The sequence below is a fragment of the Bufo bufo genome, chromosome 9 (assembly GCF_905171765.1).
Source record: "Bufo bufo chromosome 9, aBufBuf1.1, whole genome shotgun sequence".
Classification (NCBI taxonomy): Eukaryota; Metazoa; Chordata; class Amphibia; order Anura; family Bufonidae; genus Bufo; species Bufo bufo.
Window position 1 is genome coordinate 229,550,960 of NC_053397.1, and position 17,530 is coordinate 229,568,489.

General features: G+C 55.0%; 1 protein-coding gene across 1 annotated transcript in view; it reads left to right on the forward strand.

Annotated features, from left to right (window-relative positions):
• Nucleotides 1–841: 841 nt before the first annotated feature.
• MKNK1 (MAPK interacting serine/threonine kinase 1) overlaps nucleotides 842–17,530 on the forward strand; it is a 35,419-nt gene continuing 18,730 nt past the window's right edge. The window contains exons 1-2 of the mRNA XM_040406816.1: nucleotides 842–933; nucleotides 15,940–16,044. Coding sequence (XP_040262750.1) covers nucleotides 924–933; nucleotides 15,940–16,044 — 115 coding nt within the window. The 5' untranslated portion in view covers nucleotides 842–923. The remainder of the gene's footprint in view (nucleotides 934–15,939; nucleotides 16,045–17,530) is intronic.

Genomic DNA, 17,530 nt, shown 5'->3' on the forward strand with positions numbered 1-17,530 from the left:
TGGCATACGAAGTGATAGAAACCCTTTAACTCCTGACTTTACATTGAAAGTCAATGGGGGACGGATCCGTTTGCAATTGCACCATATTGTGTCAACGTCAAACGGATCCGTCCCCATTGACTTGCATTGTAATTCAGGACGGATCCGTTTGGCTCCGCACGGCCAGGCGGACACCTAAACGAATTTTTTTTCATGTCCGTGGATCCTCCAAAAATCAAGGAAGACCCACGGATGAAAAAACGGTCACGGATCACGGACCTACGGACCCCGTTTTGCAGACCGTGAAAAAATGCGGTCGTGTGCATGAGGCCTAAGGCTATATGCACACGACCGTTTTTGTTTTGCAACACTCAAACACGGATGGCGGACAGCCATTAATATAACTTCCTATTCTTGTCTGAAAAACAGAGAAGTTATATTTTTTTTGCAGACCACGGAACGGAGCATCGGATGCGGACTGCAGCGGACAGCATGTTTTGTGGCCCCGTTGAAGCGAATACGGAACAAAACAACGGCCGTGTGCATGAGGCCTAAGACCTAGAACAGGTCCGTCTGGTGTATGGATCCCATCAGTGAGGAGGAGGAGAACCGCCGCCATGACGGGGCCACGTCCGGTTGTAGACTTCGGTGTAGGGTAATGCTTGCAGCGCGGTTACATCAGCTGCACTTCCTGGTTGCGCTTCAAGCCTCGTTTCTGCCTTCACCAACCTAAAGGAACCTTTTAAGAGACGACAGCTGAGGCGTAGCCAATCATCTGAGGGGGCAGAGTATCTGGCAGCCAATGGGAGTAGAGTAAGGATTGGGCCTGGCCGGATAAAGCCAATCAATAAAGGGGGCGGGGCGAACGTTTAGCGCTGGCGCTCAGTGGAGGTGGTCGGGGCTCTGCTGCTTCCAGGTTACAACAAGCTGTCGCCTCGGATCCGATGCCGGCCGGTAATGGGGGTCACGGGAGGGGGAAGAGTCTGGGGGTCACGGGAGGGGGAAGAGTCCGGGGGTCACGGGAGGGGGAAGAGTCCGGGGGTCACGGGAGGGGGAAGAGTCCGGGGGGCACCTGACCTGTACAAGGTGGGGGGATCTCTGCCCCTGACCCGTCTGTACGGGGAGGATCTCTGCTCCTGACCTGTATGTAGGGGGGGGATCTCTGCCCCTGACCCGTCTGTACGGGGGGGGGGATCTCTGCCCCTGACCCGTCTGTACGGGGGGGGGGGGGGGGATCTCTGCTCCTGACCCGTATGTAGGGGGGGGATCTCTGCCCCTGACCCGTCTGTACGGGGGGGGGGGATCTCTGCCCCTGACCCGTCTGTACGGGGGGGGGAATCTCTGCTCCTGACCTGTATGTAGGGGGGGGGGATCTCTGCTCCTGACCCGTATGTAGGGGGGGGGGATCTCTGCTCCTGACCCGTATGTAGGGGGGGGGGGGGATCTCTGCTCCTGACCCGTATGTAGGGGGGGGGATCTCTGCCCCTGACCCGTCTGTACGGGGGGGGGAATCTCTGCTCCTGACCTGTATGTAGGGGGGGGGGGGGATCTCTGCTCCTGACCTGTATGTAGGGGGGGGGGGGGGGATCTCTGCTCCTGACCTGTATGTAGGGGGGGGGGGGGGGATCTCTGCTCCTGACCTGTATGTAGGGGGGGGATCTCTGCCCCTGACCCGTCTGTACGGGGGGGATCTCTGCTCCTGACCCGTATGTAGGGTGGGGATCTCTGCCCCTGACCCGTCGGGGGGGGGGGGGGGGGGGGGGGGGGGTGGAATCTCTGCTCCTGACCTGTATGTAGGGGGGGGGATCTCTGCTCCTGACCTGTATGTAGGGGGGGGGGGGGGGATCTCTGCTCCTGACCTGTATGTAGGGGGGGGGGGGGATCTCTGCTCCTGACCTGTATGTAGGGGGGGGGGGGGGGGGGGGGGGATCTCTGCTCCTGACCTGTATGTAGGGGGGGGGGGGGGGGGGGGATCTCTGCTCCTGACCTGTATGTAGGGGGGGGATCTCTGCTCCTGACCCGTCTGTACGGGGGGGGGGGGGATCTCTGCTCCTGACCCGTCTGTACGGGGGGGGGGGGGGGAATCTCTGCTCCTGACCTGTATGTAGGGGGGGGGGGGATCTCTGCTCCTGACCTGTATGTAGGGGGGGGGGGGATCTCTGCTCCTGACCTGTATGTAGGGGGGGGGGGGGGAATCTCTGCTCCTGACCTGTATGTAGGGGGGGGGGGGGGAATCTCTGCTCCTGACCTGTATGTAGGGGGGGGGGGGATCTCTGCTCCTGACCTGTATGTAGGGGGGGGGGGGATCTCTGCTCCTGACCTGTATGTAGGGGGGGGGGGGATCTCTGCCCCTGACCTGTATGTAGGGGGGGGATCTCTGCCCCTGACCCGTCTGTACGGGGGGGATCTCTGCTCCTGACCCGTATGTAGGGTGGGGATCTCTGCCCCTGACCCGTCTAACGGGGGGGGGGGGGGGGTGGAATCTCTGCTCCTGACCCGTCTGTACGGGGGGGGGGGGAATCTCTGCTCCTGACCCGTCTGTACGGGGGGGGGGGGGGAAATCTCTGCTCCTGACCTGTATGTAGGGGGGGGGGGGGGATCTCTGCTCCTGACCTGTATGTAGGGGGGGGGGGGGGGATCTCTGCTCCTGACCTGTATGTGGGGGGGGGGGGGGGGGGGGGGGGGGGGATCTCTGCTCCTGACCTGTATGTAGGGGGGGGGGGGGTGGAATCTCTGCTCCTGACCCGTCTGTACGGGGGGGGGGGAATCTCTGCTCCTGACCCGTCTGTACGGGGGGGGGGGGGGGGGAATCTCTGCTCCTGACCTGTATGTAGGGGGGGGGGGGATCTCTGCTCCTGACCTGTATGTAGGGGGGGGGGGGGGGGGATCTCTGCTCCTGACCTGTATGTAGGGGGGGGGGGGATCTCTGCTCCTGACCTGTATGTAGGGGGGGGGGGGATCTCTGCTCCTGACCTGTATGTAGGGGGGGGGGGGGGGATCTCTGCTCCTGACCTGTATGTAGGGGGGGGGGGGGATCTCTGCTCCTGACCTGTATGTAGGGGGGGGGGGGGGGGGGATCTCTGCTCCTGACCTGTATGTAGGGGGGGGGGGGGGGATCTCTGCTCCTGACCTGTATGTAGGGGGGGGGGGGATCTCTGCTCCTGACCTGTATGTAGGGGGGGGGGGGGGGGGATCTCTGCTCCTGACCTGTATGTAGGGGGGGGGGGGGGATCTCTGCTCCTGACCTGTATGTAGGGGGGGGATCTCTGCTCCTGACCTGTATGTAGGGGGGGGGGATCTCTGCTCCTGACCTGTATGTAGGGGGGATCTCTGCTCCTGACCTGTATGTAGGGGGGATCTCTGCTCCTGACCTGTATGTAGGGGGGGGATCTCTGCTCCTGACCTGTATGTAGGGGGGGGGGATCTCTGCTCCTGACCTGTATGTAGGGGGGATCTCTGCTCCTGACCTGTATGTAGGGATGGGGGATCTCTGCTCCTGACCTGTATGTAGGGGGGGGATCTCTGCTCCTGAGCCGTCTGTACGGGGGGGGGGGGGGGGGAAGCAGAGATCCCGTTTACTAGCAGCGATCTCCTCCACAGTACAGGGAGCAGTGATCACTAATGCCATCGCTCATCCTCATACAGAAGCGCTCCTTCCCGACAATCTCCTGCTCGTCAGTGGAGGAGACACATTTACATGCAGCGATCTCCTCCACAGTACAGGGAGCAGTGATCACTAATGCCATTGCTCGTCCCCATACAGAAGCCTTCCTTCCTGACAATCGTCTGCTCGTCAGTGGAGGGGACACATTTACATGCAGCGATCTCCTCCACAGTACAGGGAGCAGTAATCAGTAATGCCATCGCTCGTCTCCATACAGAATCGTTCCTTCCTGACAATCGTCTGCTCGTCAGTGGAGGGGACACATTTACATGCAGCGATCTCCTCCACAGTACAGGGAGCAGTAATCAGTAATGCCATCGCTCGTCTCCATACAGAATCGTTCCTTCCTGACAATCATCTGCTCGTCAGTGGAGGGGACACATTTACATGCAGTGATCTCCTCCACAGTAGTAATACGCCCCACACACTGTCCTCCAGGGCCCCCCTTCCGGGTTCGTCGCCATCTGGAGCGCTGTAACGCTCAGGACTGTGACTTGGTCGTTCCAAAACGCATCTTTATGTACAATGGAACCGTATGGTGAAGGGCCGTCCCCGTATGGCATCCGTTTAATGGATATGTTTCTTGTACATGTTGAAAGGTTGGGGGAAACGTGCTGCGACTCCACCCTTGCGGGTATGGCTCGGTGTCCAGGCGTTGCGGCAGAGGAGGTTCTGGTGTCCGGACGTGTGCTTAGATGGTCCACTTGTCTTCTCCGTCCATAGAACGTTTCCCTAGAACAGGGGTAGGCAACCTCCGGCACTCCAGCTGCTGTGGAACTACAACTCCCAGCATGCAAACATACTCAGCTGCGCTTCTAACTCCCCTAGAAGTGAATGAAGCATGCTGGGAGTTGTAGTTTCTGAACAGCTGGAGTGCCGGAGGTTGCTGATCCCTGCCCTAGAAGCTGTGGAGCATCTGGATGGTCTTGGGGCTACTGGAGACGGTCCTCATTCTGCTCTTCTCCAGTGTTGTCCTAATAGTGGTCGTCTGAGGGTCTTCTGCCGTTACCCCGGCTGCTTTCCTTTTAGGGTTGCCTGTTCTGCTCCTGGACTGATCCTGCAGGGTGTGGAAATAAAAAAAAAAAATCTGCTTGTCGAAGGACTAAAGCGGGGGCTCGATCTCCTTGTCCTGATACTAAGTGATCCGAACCACATGTCCACGCACCGCCGCGCGTCCTTGTGCAGGGACGTTCCAGTCTTTGTGGTGTGAAAGTCCTCGTTCACACCAGATGATTGCACTACATGGCGGCCGGCTCCCTATGTTGTGGGGCAGGAGGGGCGTGACGGTCCATTGAAGTGAATGGCGCCACAGCCGCAGGCGATCGCAGGGCACAATTATGCCCGAGGTCCGGTCACGACGCTGCTTGCCGCATTCTGTTTGGACTGGGCCGCAGGCATAATGTGCTGTGCGGCCGATCGCAGTGCAACCGTTGGGCATGGTTATGGTGCCAATCACTCCAACAGACCACTGCGCCCCTCCTGCCCCACAGTACGGTTATCCGGCCGCGGTGCAGTGCATTCTGCCGGGTGTGATCACCGCTCCCTGTCAGAGGTCGGGTGCCGGGAATGTTTCTACAATGTTTGCGTTGGTGGGCAATGCGCCCCCCCCCAGTATTAAAATCATTGGTGGGCAGTACGGCCCCCCCCCCAGTATTAAAATCATTGGTGGCAGTACGCCCCCCCCCAGTATTAAAATCATTGGTGGGCAGTACGCCCCCCCCTCACAGTATTAAAATCATTGGTGGGCAGTACGCCCCCCCCCCAGTATTAAAATCATTGGTGGGCAGTACGCCCCCCCCCCCCCCAGTATTAAAATCATTGGTGGCAGTACGCCCCCCCCCAGTATTAAAATCATTGGTGGGCAGTACGCCCCCCCCCAGTATTAAAATCATTGGTGGGCAGTACGCCCCCCCCCCCAGTATTAAAATCATTGGGGGGCAGTACGCCCCCCCCCCCAGTATTAAAATCATTGGTGGGCAGTGCGCCCCCCCCCCCAGTATTAAAATCATTGGTGGGCAGTACGCCCCCCCCCCCCCACAGTATTAAAATCATTGGTGGGCAGTACGCCCCCCCCCACAGTATTAAAATCATTGGTGGGCAGTACGCCCCCCCCCCCAGTATTAAAATCATTGGTGGGCAGTGCGCCCCCCCCCCCCACAGTATTAAAATCATTGGTGGGCAGTACGCCCCCCCCCCCCACAGTATTAAAATCATTGGTGGGCAGTACGCCCCCCCCCCCACAGTATTAAAATCATTGGTGGGCAGTACGCCCCCCCCCCACAGTATTAAAATCATTGGTGGGCAGTACGCCCCCCCCCCCCCACAGTATTAAAATCATTGGTGGGCAGTGCGCCCCCCCCCCCCCACAGTATTAAAATCATTGGTGGGCAGTACGCCCCCCCCCCCCCACAGTATTAAAATCATTGGTGGGCAGTGCGCCCCCCCCACAGTATTAAAATCATTGGTGGGCAGTGCGCCCCCCCCACAGTATTAAAATCATTGGTGGGCAGTGCGCCCCCCCCCCCCACAGCCCCACAGTATTAAAATCATTGGTGGGCAGTGCGCCCCCCCCCCCCCCCACAGTATTAAAATCATTGGTGGGCAGTGCGCCCCCCCCCCCCCCCCCCAGTATTAAAATCATTGGTGGGCAGTGCGCCCCCCCCCCCCCACAGTATTAAAATCATTGGTGGGCAGTGCGCCCCCCCCCCCCCCCCCACAGTATTAAAATCATTGGTGGGCAGTACGCCCCCCCCCCCCCCAGTATTAGGGTTAGGGTTAAAACCAGCCCTGGAGAAAGTTGCACACCGGCCCCGCAGCGTTGCGTCATTACTTGTTTATAATAGGAGAAAGCGTTTATTGTAAAACACTTGTAAACACGGATCTGAACTTTGCCCCACGACTGCTCTGTTGTAGAGCCCCCATTGTTCATATTATCAGTGTTTTCCCACCAGGATGCCTCCGACTCTCAGCATGCCCAGACAGCCTTTGACCCGCCCCTTCTTTGTCGGCCTCCTATGTAATGATTGTTGCATGCAGCAGCTTGACCGGCTATTTCAGATATTCTACGGCAGTCCCGATACAATCCCCCCTCCCCCCCAATGAGCCTTTCGACCAAATAATAAAAATATTAATACAATCTCACCCATAGGCTGCAAAAAAATACAAAATCTGCAATGTAAAATTGATAATAAAGATTAACTACAAACATAAACCTATTTCACATAAAAACGTAGTTACTTGGCCCTTGGGGGTCCCGGACGCCACTTCCACACTTGGCCGGGGGCTCGGCGGAGCTGATGTTGTGTTTTATCCTAATGAGAGAGATTTCATAATAAGGATTTGGAGAAGGGGCAGAGGGATAGCAGAGCAGGGAGAGGCTGGTGCTGCTACTAGGGGGTCATACCATGGGGGAGTAATAAAGCCCACCATAATGCCCCCCCAGTAGAAATAATTCTCCTTATAATGTGACAGTGCAAAAATACCCCCTTGTAATGCCCCCAGTTGAGCTAATGTTCCCATAATGTGCCAATATAAAATACCCCTTTTCAGTGCCCCCGTAGATGACCCCTATAGTGCTCCCCCCCCCCTTCCCCATAGTACCCACCATAATGTGTCCCAGTATAAAATGCCCCTATACAGAGCCCCCTTATAAAATACCTTTTCTTTTTAGCCTCAGTAGATGGCCATATAGTGCCCCCCCAATAATCTGCCAGTAATAAGTGCCCCAATCATGTGCCAGTAATAAGAGCCCCCCCATATCATGTGCCAGTAGCCCCCCATATCATGTGCCGGTAGCCCCCCCCCCATATCATGTGCCGGTAGCCCCCCCCCATATCATGTGCCGGTAGCCCCCCCATATCATGTGCCGGTAGCCCCCCCCATATCATGTGCCGGTAGCCCCCCCCCCATATCATGTGCCGGTAGCCCCCCCCCATATCATGTGCCGGTAGCCCCCCCATATCATGTGCCGGTAGCCCCCCCCATATCATGTGCCGGTAGCCCCCCCCCATATCATGTGCTGGTAGCCCCCCCCATATCATGTGCCGGTAGCCCCCCCCCATATCATGTGCCGGTAGCCCCCCCCCATATCATGTGCCGGTAGCCCCCCCCCATATCATGTGCCGGTAGCCCCCCCCCATATCATGTGCCGGTAGCCCCCCCCCATATCATGTGCCGGTAGCCCCCCCCCATATCATGTGCCGGTAGCCCCCCCCCATATCATGTGCCGGTAGCCCCCCCCCATATCATGTGCCGGTAGCCCCCCCCCATATCATGTGCCGGTAGCCCCCCCCCATATCATGTGCCGGTAGCCCCCCCCCCATATCATGTGCCGGTAGCCCCCCCCCATATCATGTGCCGGTAGCCCCCCCCCATATCATGTGCCGGTAGCCCCCCCCCATATCATGTGCCGGTAGCCCCCCCCCCCATATCATGTGCCGGTAGCCCCCCCCCCCCCCATATCATGTGCCGGTAGCCCCCCCCCATATCATGTGCCGGTAGCCCCCCCCCATATCATGTGCCGGTAGCCCCCCCCCATATCATGTGCCGGTAGCCCCCCCCCATATCATGTGCCGGTAGCCCCCCCCCATATCATGTGCCGGTAGCCCCCCCCCATATCATGTGCCGGTACCCCCCCCCCATATCATGTGCCGGTAGCCCCCCCCCCATATCATGTGCCGGTAGCCCCCCCCCATATCATGTGCCGGTAGCCCCCCCCCATATCATGTGCCGGTAGCCCCCCCCCCATATCATGTGCCGGTAGCCCCCCCCCCATATCATGTGCCGGTAGCCCCCCCCATATCGTGGTAGCCCCCCCATATCGTGTGCCAGCCCAGTAGTCCCCCCCCCTTAACATGTGCCAGCCCAGTAGTCCCCCCCCCCTTAACATGTGCCAGCCCAGTAGTCCCTTCCCCCCTTAACATGTGCCAGCCCAGTAGTCCCCCCTTATCATGTGCCAGCAGTATTGTACCTATATATATAAAAAAAAAAAAAAACACTTCTACTTACCTCTTGCGGCCTGTGTCCCTCGCTATACGGCTCAGGCAGCGCAATGACGCCATCGCGCCGCCTGCACCGGCCTCTGATAGGCTGCCGGCACTAGGCCGGCAGCCTACCAGAGGAACGGGAGGGCCCGCAGCATAGACATCTGTATCGCCGTCCTGAGGACGGCGATACAGATGACTATGGAGATGAACGCTTCCACAATGGAAGCGCTCATCTCCTGCTGCTGTGCCCTGCCACCCCCACTTGTCTCCAGGGCTGCGGCACCCCCCCCCCCATCAATGGTGGCAGCGGTAGTTCCAATCTGAGTCCCAGCAGTATAATGCTGTGGCTCCGATCGGTTACCATGGCAGCCAGGACGCTACTGGAGTCCTGTCTGCCATGGTCAGTTGGTCAGAAGAATACTTGCATGCACTGTGGCCGCCCGACGCTCCTCCTTCTTGTAACGCCTCACAGGTCTGTGCGGCGCGTTGCTTATGCTTATAGTAATGTGCCGCACAGACCTGTGAGGAGTTACAAGAAGGAGGAGCGTCGGGCGGCTACAGCACATGTAAGTATAATGCTGACTGACTGACCATGGCAGACAGGACTTCAGTAGCGTCCTGGCTGCCATGGTAACTGATCGGAGCCCTAGCATTACACTGCTGGGACTCCGATCGGAACTGCCGCTGCCACCAATGATGGAGGGGTGGGGGGGCGCGCACTGTCCACCAATGCAAACATTGTAGAAACATTCCCGGCTGCCGTCCGCACAATTAACCCTCAGGCGTCACGGATGGCAGCTCCCTGTCAGGTGCATCCCCATCACCATGGGAACGCCTCTGGTTTAGAATATACCATCGGATTGGAGTTTTCTCCACTCCGATGGTATATTTTAATTTCAAGCGTCCCCATCACCATGGGAACGCCTCTCCACGCCCAGCTCGTGCTCCGGTAAACAAAGCCATCTCAGCCCTGCTACTTGCCCGCAGCAGGGCTAAGCTACTGAACAAACTACCTGCCCGGCGCCCGGAACTGCATAGGTGGGAGTCTGACCTTTGGGGGCCCAATCACTAGAACTGCATCTCTGGGAGCCCCATAGAGTGGAGTGATGGACACGTATCTGGCGCACTGGTAGTACGGTGAGGGCCCCAGTCGGAAATGTTCCCCTTCCTGTGGGTAGAGAAGTTGTGGTCATAGGACTTCCTCTTTAAGGCAAACACCTTTTAGTAATTAGCTCTTGGAAAAGCAGTAATGGACAATGATTGTGGCACTGGACAATACGTGGACTTATCTGGTGGACGCTGCTCGTCTTGTGGGTTTCTTCAGCTTTTCAGAAGGTATAATCCGCCAACAAATCCAGGATGGGTTCTTCCATGTCAGGCCAGTCCACGTGGAGCCGCCACGAGGGCCGGACTAAGCGCCTTCATCTAATAATGAAGAGTGTTTCCAGGCACACCACCTTCTAGGAAGTATATGGCCGCACACCTTGTACGGTAAAACATTTTGTACAAGTTTATTTGCATCAAAAATCTATACAAAAATAACCACAAAACTCTGCTTGTTAACCATTTATCCTCCACTGGTTGTTGTGGATCAGTAATTACCAATCAAAACCCCATTATACAAAATGCAGACGAGTCTTCCTAAATTCACATTGATACATCTAAAAATCAATTCATCCACATGATTTTGGGAACATAATTAAAATATCAAAGTGATAGAATCCATGATTAGGGTCAAACGCAATTAAAATGGTTATTTTACCTTCCCCCACGACAGCACCACAGAGATGGCTCTGCCCCCAAGACCGGAAACCTGCAGCCTAAAAAGGTGGTGCCTCCTCCCACCTCGGTGAGGTTTCCTGGAGTGGGAGACCTGCAGTTTTTCCTTTTAGGTTCTGCCCATGGCCTTTAAGTCCCAGAGAGGCTCTGGAGGGTTTTGCGGCACACACCTGCAGGGGACGACTCAGAAAATTCCTCTTCGGCAGATGACATGGAGGGGTAGACCTTTATTTCCAGTGGAAGAGACTGACAAGTTGCTAAAGGCGATATGATCCACCTTGGAGGATGTAAAAGAAGATAAGTCGGTGGCTGATTCAGTGTTTGAGGGCCTTAGGGGGGGAAAAGGCGCTGATACTTTTATGCAAAGGAAAACATGTCAGCCATTATTGACCGAGAATGGAAGAAACCAGATAAGAAGACCTTCATTACCAAAGGATTCCTCTTCAAAAGGATAATCTTCTTCTTGGGATTAAGCCCCAAAAATAGATGTGGCTATATCTAAGATTTCTAGAAGGTCTTCCTTAACTTTTTGAGGCTATGGGATTCCTACGGGATCCTTTTGGATAAAAAAAAATTGATGCTTGCCTTAGAAACACTTGGGAGGCGGCGGACTCCACTTTCAGACCTAATATTAGGGTTCTATCCTCTGGATAGATCAGCTTCTGATCGGCGGGGGTACTACACCCGGGACCCCCACCGATTATCTGTTTGAGAAGGCAGCGGCGCTCCAGTAGCGCCGTGGCCTTCTCACTGTTTACCGCCGGCCCACTGACATCACGACTAGTATCAACTAGCGTTGGTGGGGCTAAGCTCCATTCAAGTGAACATAGCTTAGCCCCGCCCACGCTAGTTGATACTAGTCGTGACGTCAGTGGGCCGGCGGTAAACAGTGAGAAGGCCACGGCGCTGCAGGAGCGCCGCTGCCATCTCAAACAGCTGATCGGCGTGGGTCCAGCAGCCTTACTTAAAAGTAGAAAAGCGGTGACATTCTATTTACGCTGACAAGGGGTGACAAATTTGGAAAAGATTCTTATCCTTTGCAGGAATAAAGGCAGATTCATGGCCCTGTACTGTTGTACAGATTTTAGAGTTTCTTCAAAGGGGTTTATCTATGGGGTTAGCTAAGAGCACTCTGCAAGTTTTGGCCCTTTCTTCCCTCGGGGGTAAAAATTTTGCTATGAACCCTTGGATAGTGAGATTTTTCGAGGTGGTAGAATTGTCTCGGTGAAAGCTCCTAAATTTCCCCCATGGGATTTGAGCCTAGCGTTGAATGCGTTAACTAGGGAACCCTTTGAGCCTTTGGAGTCTTGTTCAGTAAAAATGCTTACCCTTAAGCTAGTCCTGTTGGTGGCTCGAACATCTGCTAGAAGAGTTGGCGAGATTCAATCTAACTCTATTAACCTTCCTTTTATGTAAATTCTGGAGGATAGGGCAGTACTAGGCCAGACCCCAAATTTTTACCAAAATGCCCGTCTAGGTCTAATAGGCTCCAGGCGATAGTCCTTCCGTCCTTTTTTGCCGAGCCCAAAGATCATGAAGAGATGGTTTTTCACTCTTTAGATGTGAGAAGAATTCTTATCCATTACCTAGAAGTGACCAAGGAGTGCAGGAAGTCCTCTGCTTTATTTCTTCTTTTTTCAGGTGTTAATAAGGGTAAGACGTCCTCCAAAAGTTCCATTGCCAGAACTTTCATTTCTCAAGCATGCTCCTTTTTGGGATGTTCTCCTCCTCCTCCTCCTCCTCCATCTCTGAAGGCTCATTCTACTTCTTGGGTGGAGAGGGCTAATGTATCCATTCAGGTCTTCTCCCTCTACTTTCTATCGGCTGCAGCTTAATTCTGTCTCTGATCTTCTTCTCTTTGGTAAGAAGGTTTTGGAAGTGGGTTCCCACCCTTAAGGAAGGTGTTTTCTCTGTAATCTTGCTGTGGGGGGAAGGGACAAATGATGATTACACTTACCGGTAATGAGATTTTCCAGACCCCACAGCAGCACCGTTCCTTATCTCCCCCCCCCCTCTATGGTGATGGTGTCTGTCTGATTGCACAACTACAAGAAGATTTAGACTGGCCCACTCTTATTCATAGTCATAGGTGCATATCCATAAAGCAAAAAATAATGGCTAAAGTAAAGCTGAGAAATGGGGATCATTCTAAATTCAAGTGGTGGTATGCCTACTATAAATGGATCAATGGAAGCGCTTAGCGCACATTTTAATCAAACTTGTGTCGGGCCCATCTACCAAGCGTCAAGGTGGCTTCCGCAGACGGGTCTCTATGACTGATATACCGCCTCTCTTGGACATATCCAAGTCCACATTATCAGGGCAGTGAAGGAACCAGCTACATTTGTACCACACGCCCTGAAAATGTGGACTTGGAGAAGTCCAGGAGAGGCGGTATAGTAGCGATAGGGACCCGTCTGTGGAAGCCACCTTGACGCTTGGTAGATGGGTTAGGGTTAGAGCTTCCATTGATCCAATGTGCGCTAAGAGCTTCCCTTGATCCATTTATAGTAGGCATACCACCACTTGAATTCAGAATGATCCCAATTTCTCGGCTTTACTGCTTGTGCGTGCAGCCATTATTTTTTTTATCAACGATGTCTGATTGCACAGGGAGCGGCAAAAAATGTATAAACTAACTTGGGTCGGAGTCGCGCTCGCGCTCTGTAAACCACTGAGGTGGGAGGAGGCGCCACCTTCTTATGCTGCAGGTTTCCCGTCCTGGCGGCGGAGCCATCTCTCTGTGGGGGAAGGGAAAATCCGATTACCGCTAAGTGTAGTCGTCATTATCCAATTTATACACAAAACTTTAGCATTTCATCCATTACATCGCTCCGATGGGCGTTCCACCGGTCAAGCCGAATGTAGGAATAGGCCTTTACACGTGGCGGGCTACTTTAATGCTGGTTGGTAGATTCGGCGCCTGATCTCTCCTGGGTCCAGGCTTCGCCTCTCCCTTCTATCAAGTCAGATCTACATTGCTCAACACAGGAATATTTTTATATATTTTATATGAAATAATGCGATCATATTCCTTTTAACCTTTACTGTGTATTTAGAAGATGATTGGTATAAAAAGAGCCATATAGTCAGTTAAGAAAAGGCATAACCACCATATTTATCGTAATTGGCGTTTACATTGCAAAATGGTGTCGACCCTGATGGAGATTGGTATATGGATAGAAGGAGGAGTAATGTGAACAGGTCCACGTACGGGTCTCTGTAATATCTGTATAGCAGTGATCCCGATCCACTGGATCCAGCTAATGATTTCGGATCGTATAAAAGGCACCATCCATTGGCAAGTGACCTAGCTACTGAGGAAGGAGCGGAGGCTCGAAACGCGTTTAGCGATTTTATGTCACTTTTATGCCTGATGTCGACATCTTCTTAAAGAACTTTAAGTGAAACTACAGCTGGAGCAATTACCAACGGAGTTCAAGACCCTGCGAGGAGTGCTTGGCGTGCAGCAGGACGAACACGTCTGCCGGGAGGAATGAACAGCGGTATCGGCGAGGGCGGTCAAGAGCGGTAACGCAATACAGACATCTATCCCGCTCCAAGCCACCGTAAATTCTGAAGTTAGTCCTCCTTGAAGGTGAGCGCTAGATCACATTGCCGAGCCTCGGAGCTACTGACGTCTTGGACATTACCAGGTAGGCGCTGAATTCTACCGACTTACAATAAGATGCGCTACCGGTATTGATCCATAAACTGTGAGTGTGAGCGCTACACGAGATACAAGCCGTGCCTATGAACGCCGATCGGCGCTGCCACTTCTACCAACCAGCATTAAAGTAATCCGCCACGTGTAAAGACCTATTACTACATTCGTCTTAAACGGTGGAACGCCCATCGGAGCGATGTAGTGGATGAAATGCTGACGTTTCGGGTATGAATTGGATAGAAGCATTTTAATTGCGTTTGACCCTAATCATGGATTCTATCGCTTTGATATTTTAATTATGTTCCCAAAATCATGTGGATGAAATGAGATGAATAGATTTTTAGATGTTTGTGAAAACTCCTGCGTTTTGTATAATCGGGTATTGATTGCTAATTACTGGTCCACAACAACCAGTGGAGGATAAAGGGTTAACGAGCAGAGTTTTGTGGTTATTTTTGTATGGATTTTGGTGGAAATGAATACTCAATGTTCTACCATACAAGGTGTGCGCACATAGATGCGGAGTGCCTGGAAATAACTTCTTTTTTCTCGGCCTGGGTTTGGGGTTCCCATCGGTCCCCATTGCGCACAGTGTGAGCTGTGGTCCTTCTACCTCTAGACGCGGTGAAGCCAGGTCCTGGGTGGTGAGGAAACCTCAGGGTCAGACTGGTCCATGGTCCTTGGCGGATAATCAAGAGTGGGAATATGGCGTCCGGCGCCCCTGCCGATCAGTTGTGTGCATAGGCCGAGGTGCTCCTCCTAGGCCAGTGACGTAACAAGACCTAGGCGTCTGATCTGCAATACCAAGCACAGCCACTATCCAATGGGCGGCGCTGTGAGGAGGCCTGAGTGCCAGGGCCACCCGCACATACAGCAGATCTGTATGTGGGAAGGTCTATGCCGGGCAGATTGGGTGTAACCCCTTCTCTGCCAAGGACGTATCTCATGTGATACCGGAGCAATACGGTTACTGTCGTCAGTGTGGGTGTAATGGAGGGGCTTTGTGTCCATGTTATGGAGTCGACACCTGGGCCTGCCATCGCTCGGGCCTGAGGAAGCGCAGGAGGTCCAGGAGAGCCTAACCCGTACCGCAGTGAGTGGAGATGTGCGCGGTGTACACACTCCTCGTATCTCGCGGTTTTACTATATTCTGCAGGAATGGCGGTTCATGTATACTGGGTTGCGCTGGAGATTCTGCAAGTAGATATTTCGGGCGATTGGCTCCGAAGATTGACGCCTGGGGTGTTTGTGGGTAACCCTCGTCGGGACAGGGTTTTGATGCTTTTTATTCTGTTTGTCAGTTGCATGCCAGTGGTTGTCGACTGTCTGCAGTCATCCGGTTGTCAGGTTTTGGGGTGCGCTCCCAGACGCTGCACATGGGAATGGTTTAGGAGGCGCGCATGACTTCCTGTGCCTGAGGGTATAAAGTGGCATTCTGACATTATACCGGGGGTCTAAATTCAGAAAATATATGGGGGGGGGGGGGGGGGTTTATGAGGTGTTTTTTTAAGGAGAATGTTTGCCCAGGAAAGGAGGATTTTCGGGTGGCGTTGTGGGTTTAGGGCCTCATTCACACTCTTCTAGACCTTGGACGTGCGCAGTGTCCCTGGTCATAGATTTATTTCCCTGTAAAAGTACCTTATTGAATGGCAACCGTCTAGCCTGATGCGGTCAGTGCCCCCTGAGATGTGGCGGTCTAGTCCTCGTGGCAGCTCTGCGTGGACTGGCACAGAAGAACCCGTACTGGATTTGTCGCTTGAGGAGCAGCATCCACGTACTGCTCGCACCCTTTGGACCTTCCTGGTGGTGACCTTGGTCCTGCGGTCGCCCGGTCTTCTCTCATCCAGCTTTCTTTCTTGGTGCAGAGATGGTCAGCAGTCAGCCTATCCCGATAGATGATCCTGGGAAGAGGAGGAGGAAGAAGAAGAAGCGGGGCCGGGCGGCGGAGACCTTCACTGGGAGGTTTGCAGGTCAGTGTACGGCTGGGACTACAACACCCATCACACCATCTCTGCGTAGCAGGGCGGCCATTGATCTGAATGGGGTTGCAGTGCGACTCGTAAATTTACGCGGTTTTGGATTTTAAATAAAAAAAATATATATATTTTATCAAAATTTAGGGAAATGTAAAACCTGAGCACACGGTATAAACGGGAAGCAACGATAAATCTCCGAAATCCGTATCAAACTCGTCTGGAAGCAGGGCTGGCCTTAGGTGTTCAGGCGCCCTGTGCGAGCTCATCTTGTGCCCCCCGGTCACCTAAACAGAAGAGGAAAACCCAGCGTCACCCAGAGCCAGTCCCCTGCCCCCCCTAATCGTACCCAGCGTCACCCAGAGCCAGTCCCCTGCCCCCCTTAATCGTACCCAGCGTCACCCAGAGCCAGTCCCCTGCCCCCCTAATCGTACCCAGCGTCGCCCAGAGCCAGTCCCCTGCCCCCCCTAATCGTACCCAGCGTCACCCAGAGCCAGTCCCCTGCCCCCCCTAATCGTACCCAGCGTCACCCAGAGCCAGTCCCCTGCCCCCCCTAATCGTACCCAGCGTCACCCAGAGCCAGTCCCCTGCCCCCCCTAATCGTACCCAGCGTCACCCAGAGCCAGTCCCCTGCCCCCCCTAATCGTACCCAGCGTCACCCAGAGCCAGTCACCTGCCCCCCCTAATCGTACCCAGTGTCGCCCAGAGCCAGTCCCCTGCCCCCCCTAATTGTACCCAGCGTCACCCAGAGCCAGTCCCCTGCCCCCCCTAATCGTACCCAGCGTCACCCAGAGCCAGTCCCCTGCCCCCCTTAATCGTACCCAGCGTCACCCAGAGCCAGTCCCCTGCCCCCCCTAATCGTACCCAGCGTCACCCAGAGCCAGTCCCCTGCCCCCCTTAATCGTACCCAGTGTCGCCCAGAGCCAGTCCCCTGCCCCCCCTAATTGTACCCAGCGTCACCCAGAGCCAGTCACCTGCCCCCCCTAATCGTACCCAGCGTCACCCAGAGCCAGTCCCCTGCCCCCCCTAATCGTACCCAGCGTCACCCAGAGCCAGTCCCCTGCCCCCCCTAATCGTACCCAGCGTCACCCAGAGCCAGTCCCCTGCCCCCCCTAATCGTACCCAGCGTCACCCAGAGCCAGTCCCCTGCCCCCCCTAATCGTACCCAGCGTCACCCAGAGCCAGTCCCCTGCCCCCCCCTAATCGTACCCAGCGTCACCCAGAGCCAGTCCCCTGCCCCCCCTAATCGTACCCAGCGTCACCCAGAGCCAGTCCCCTGCCCCCCCCTAATCGTACCCAGCGTCACCCAGAGCCAGTCCCCTGCCCCCCTTAATTGTACCCAGCGTCACCCAGAGCCAGTCCCCTGCCCCCCCTAATCGTACCCAGCGTCACCCAGAGCCAGTCCCCTGCCCCCCCTAATCGTACCCAGCGTCACCCAGAGCCAGTCCCCTGCCCCCCTTAATTGTACCCAGCGTCACCCAGA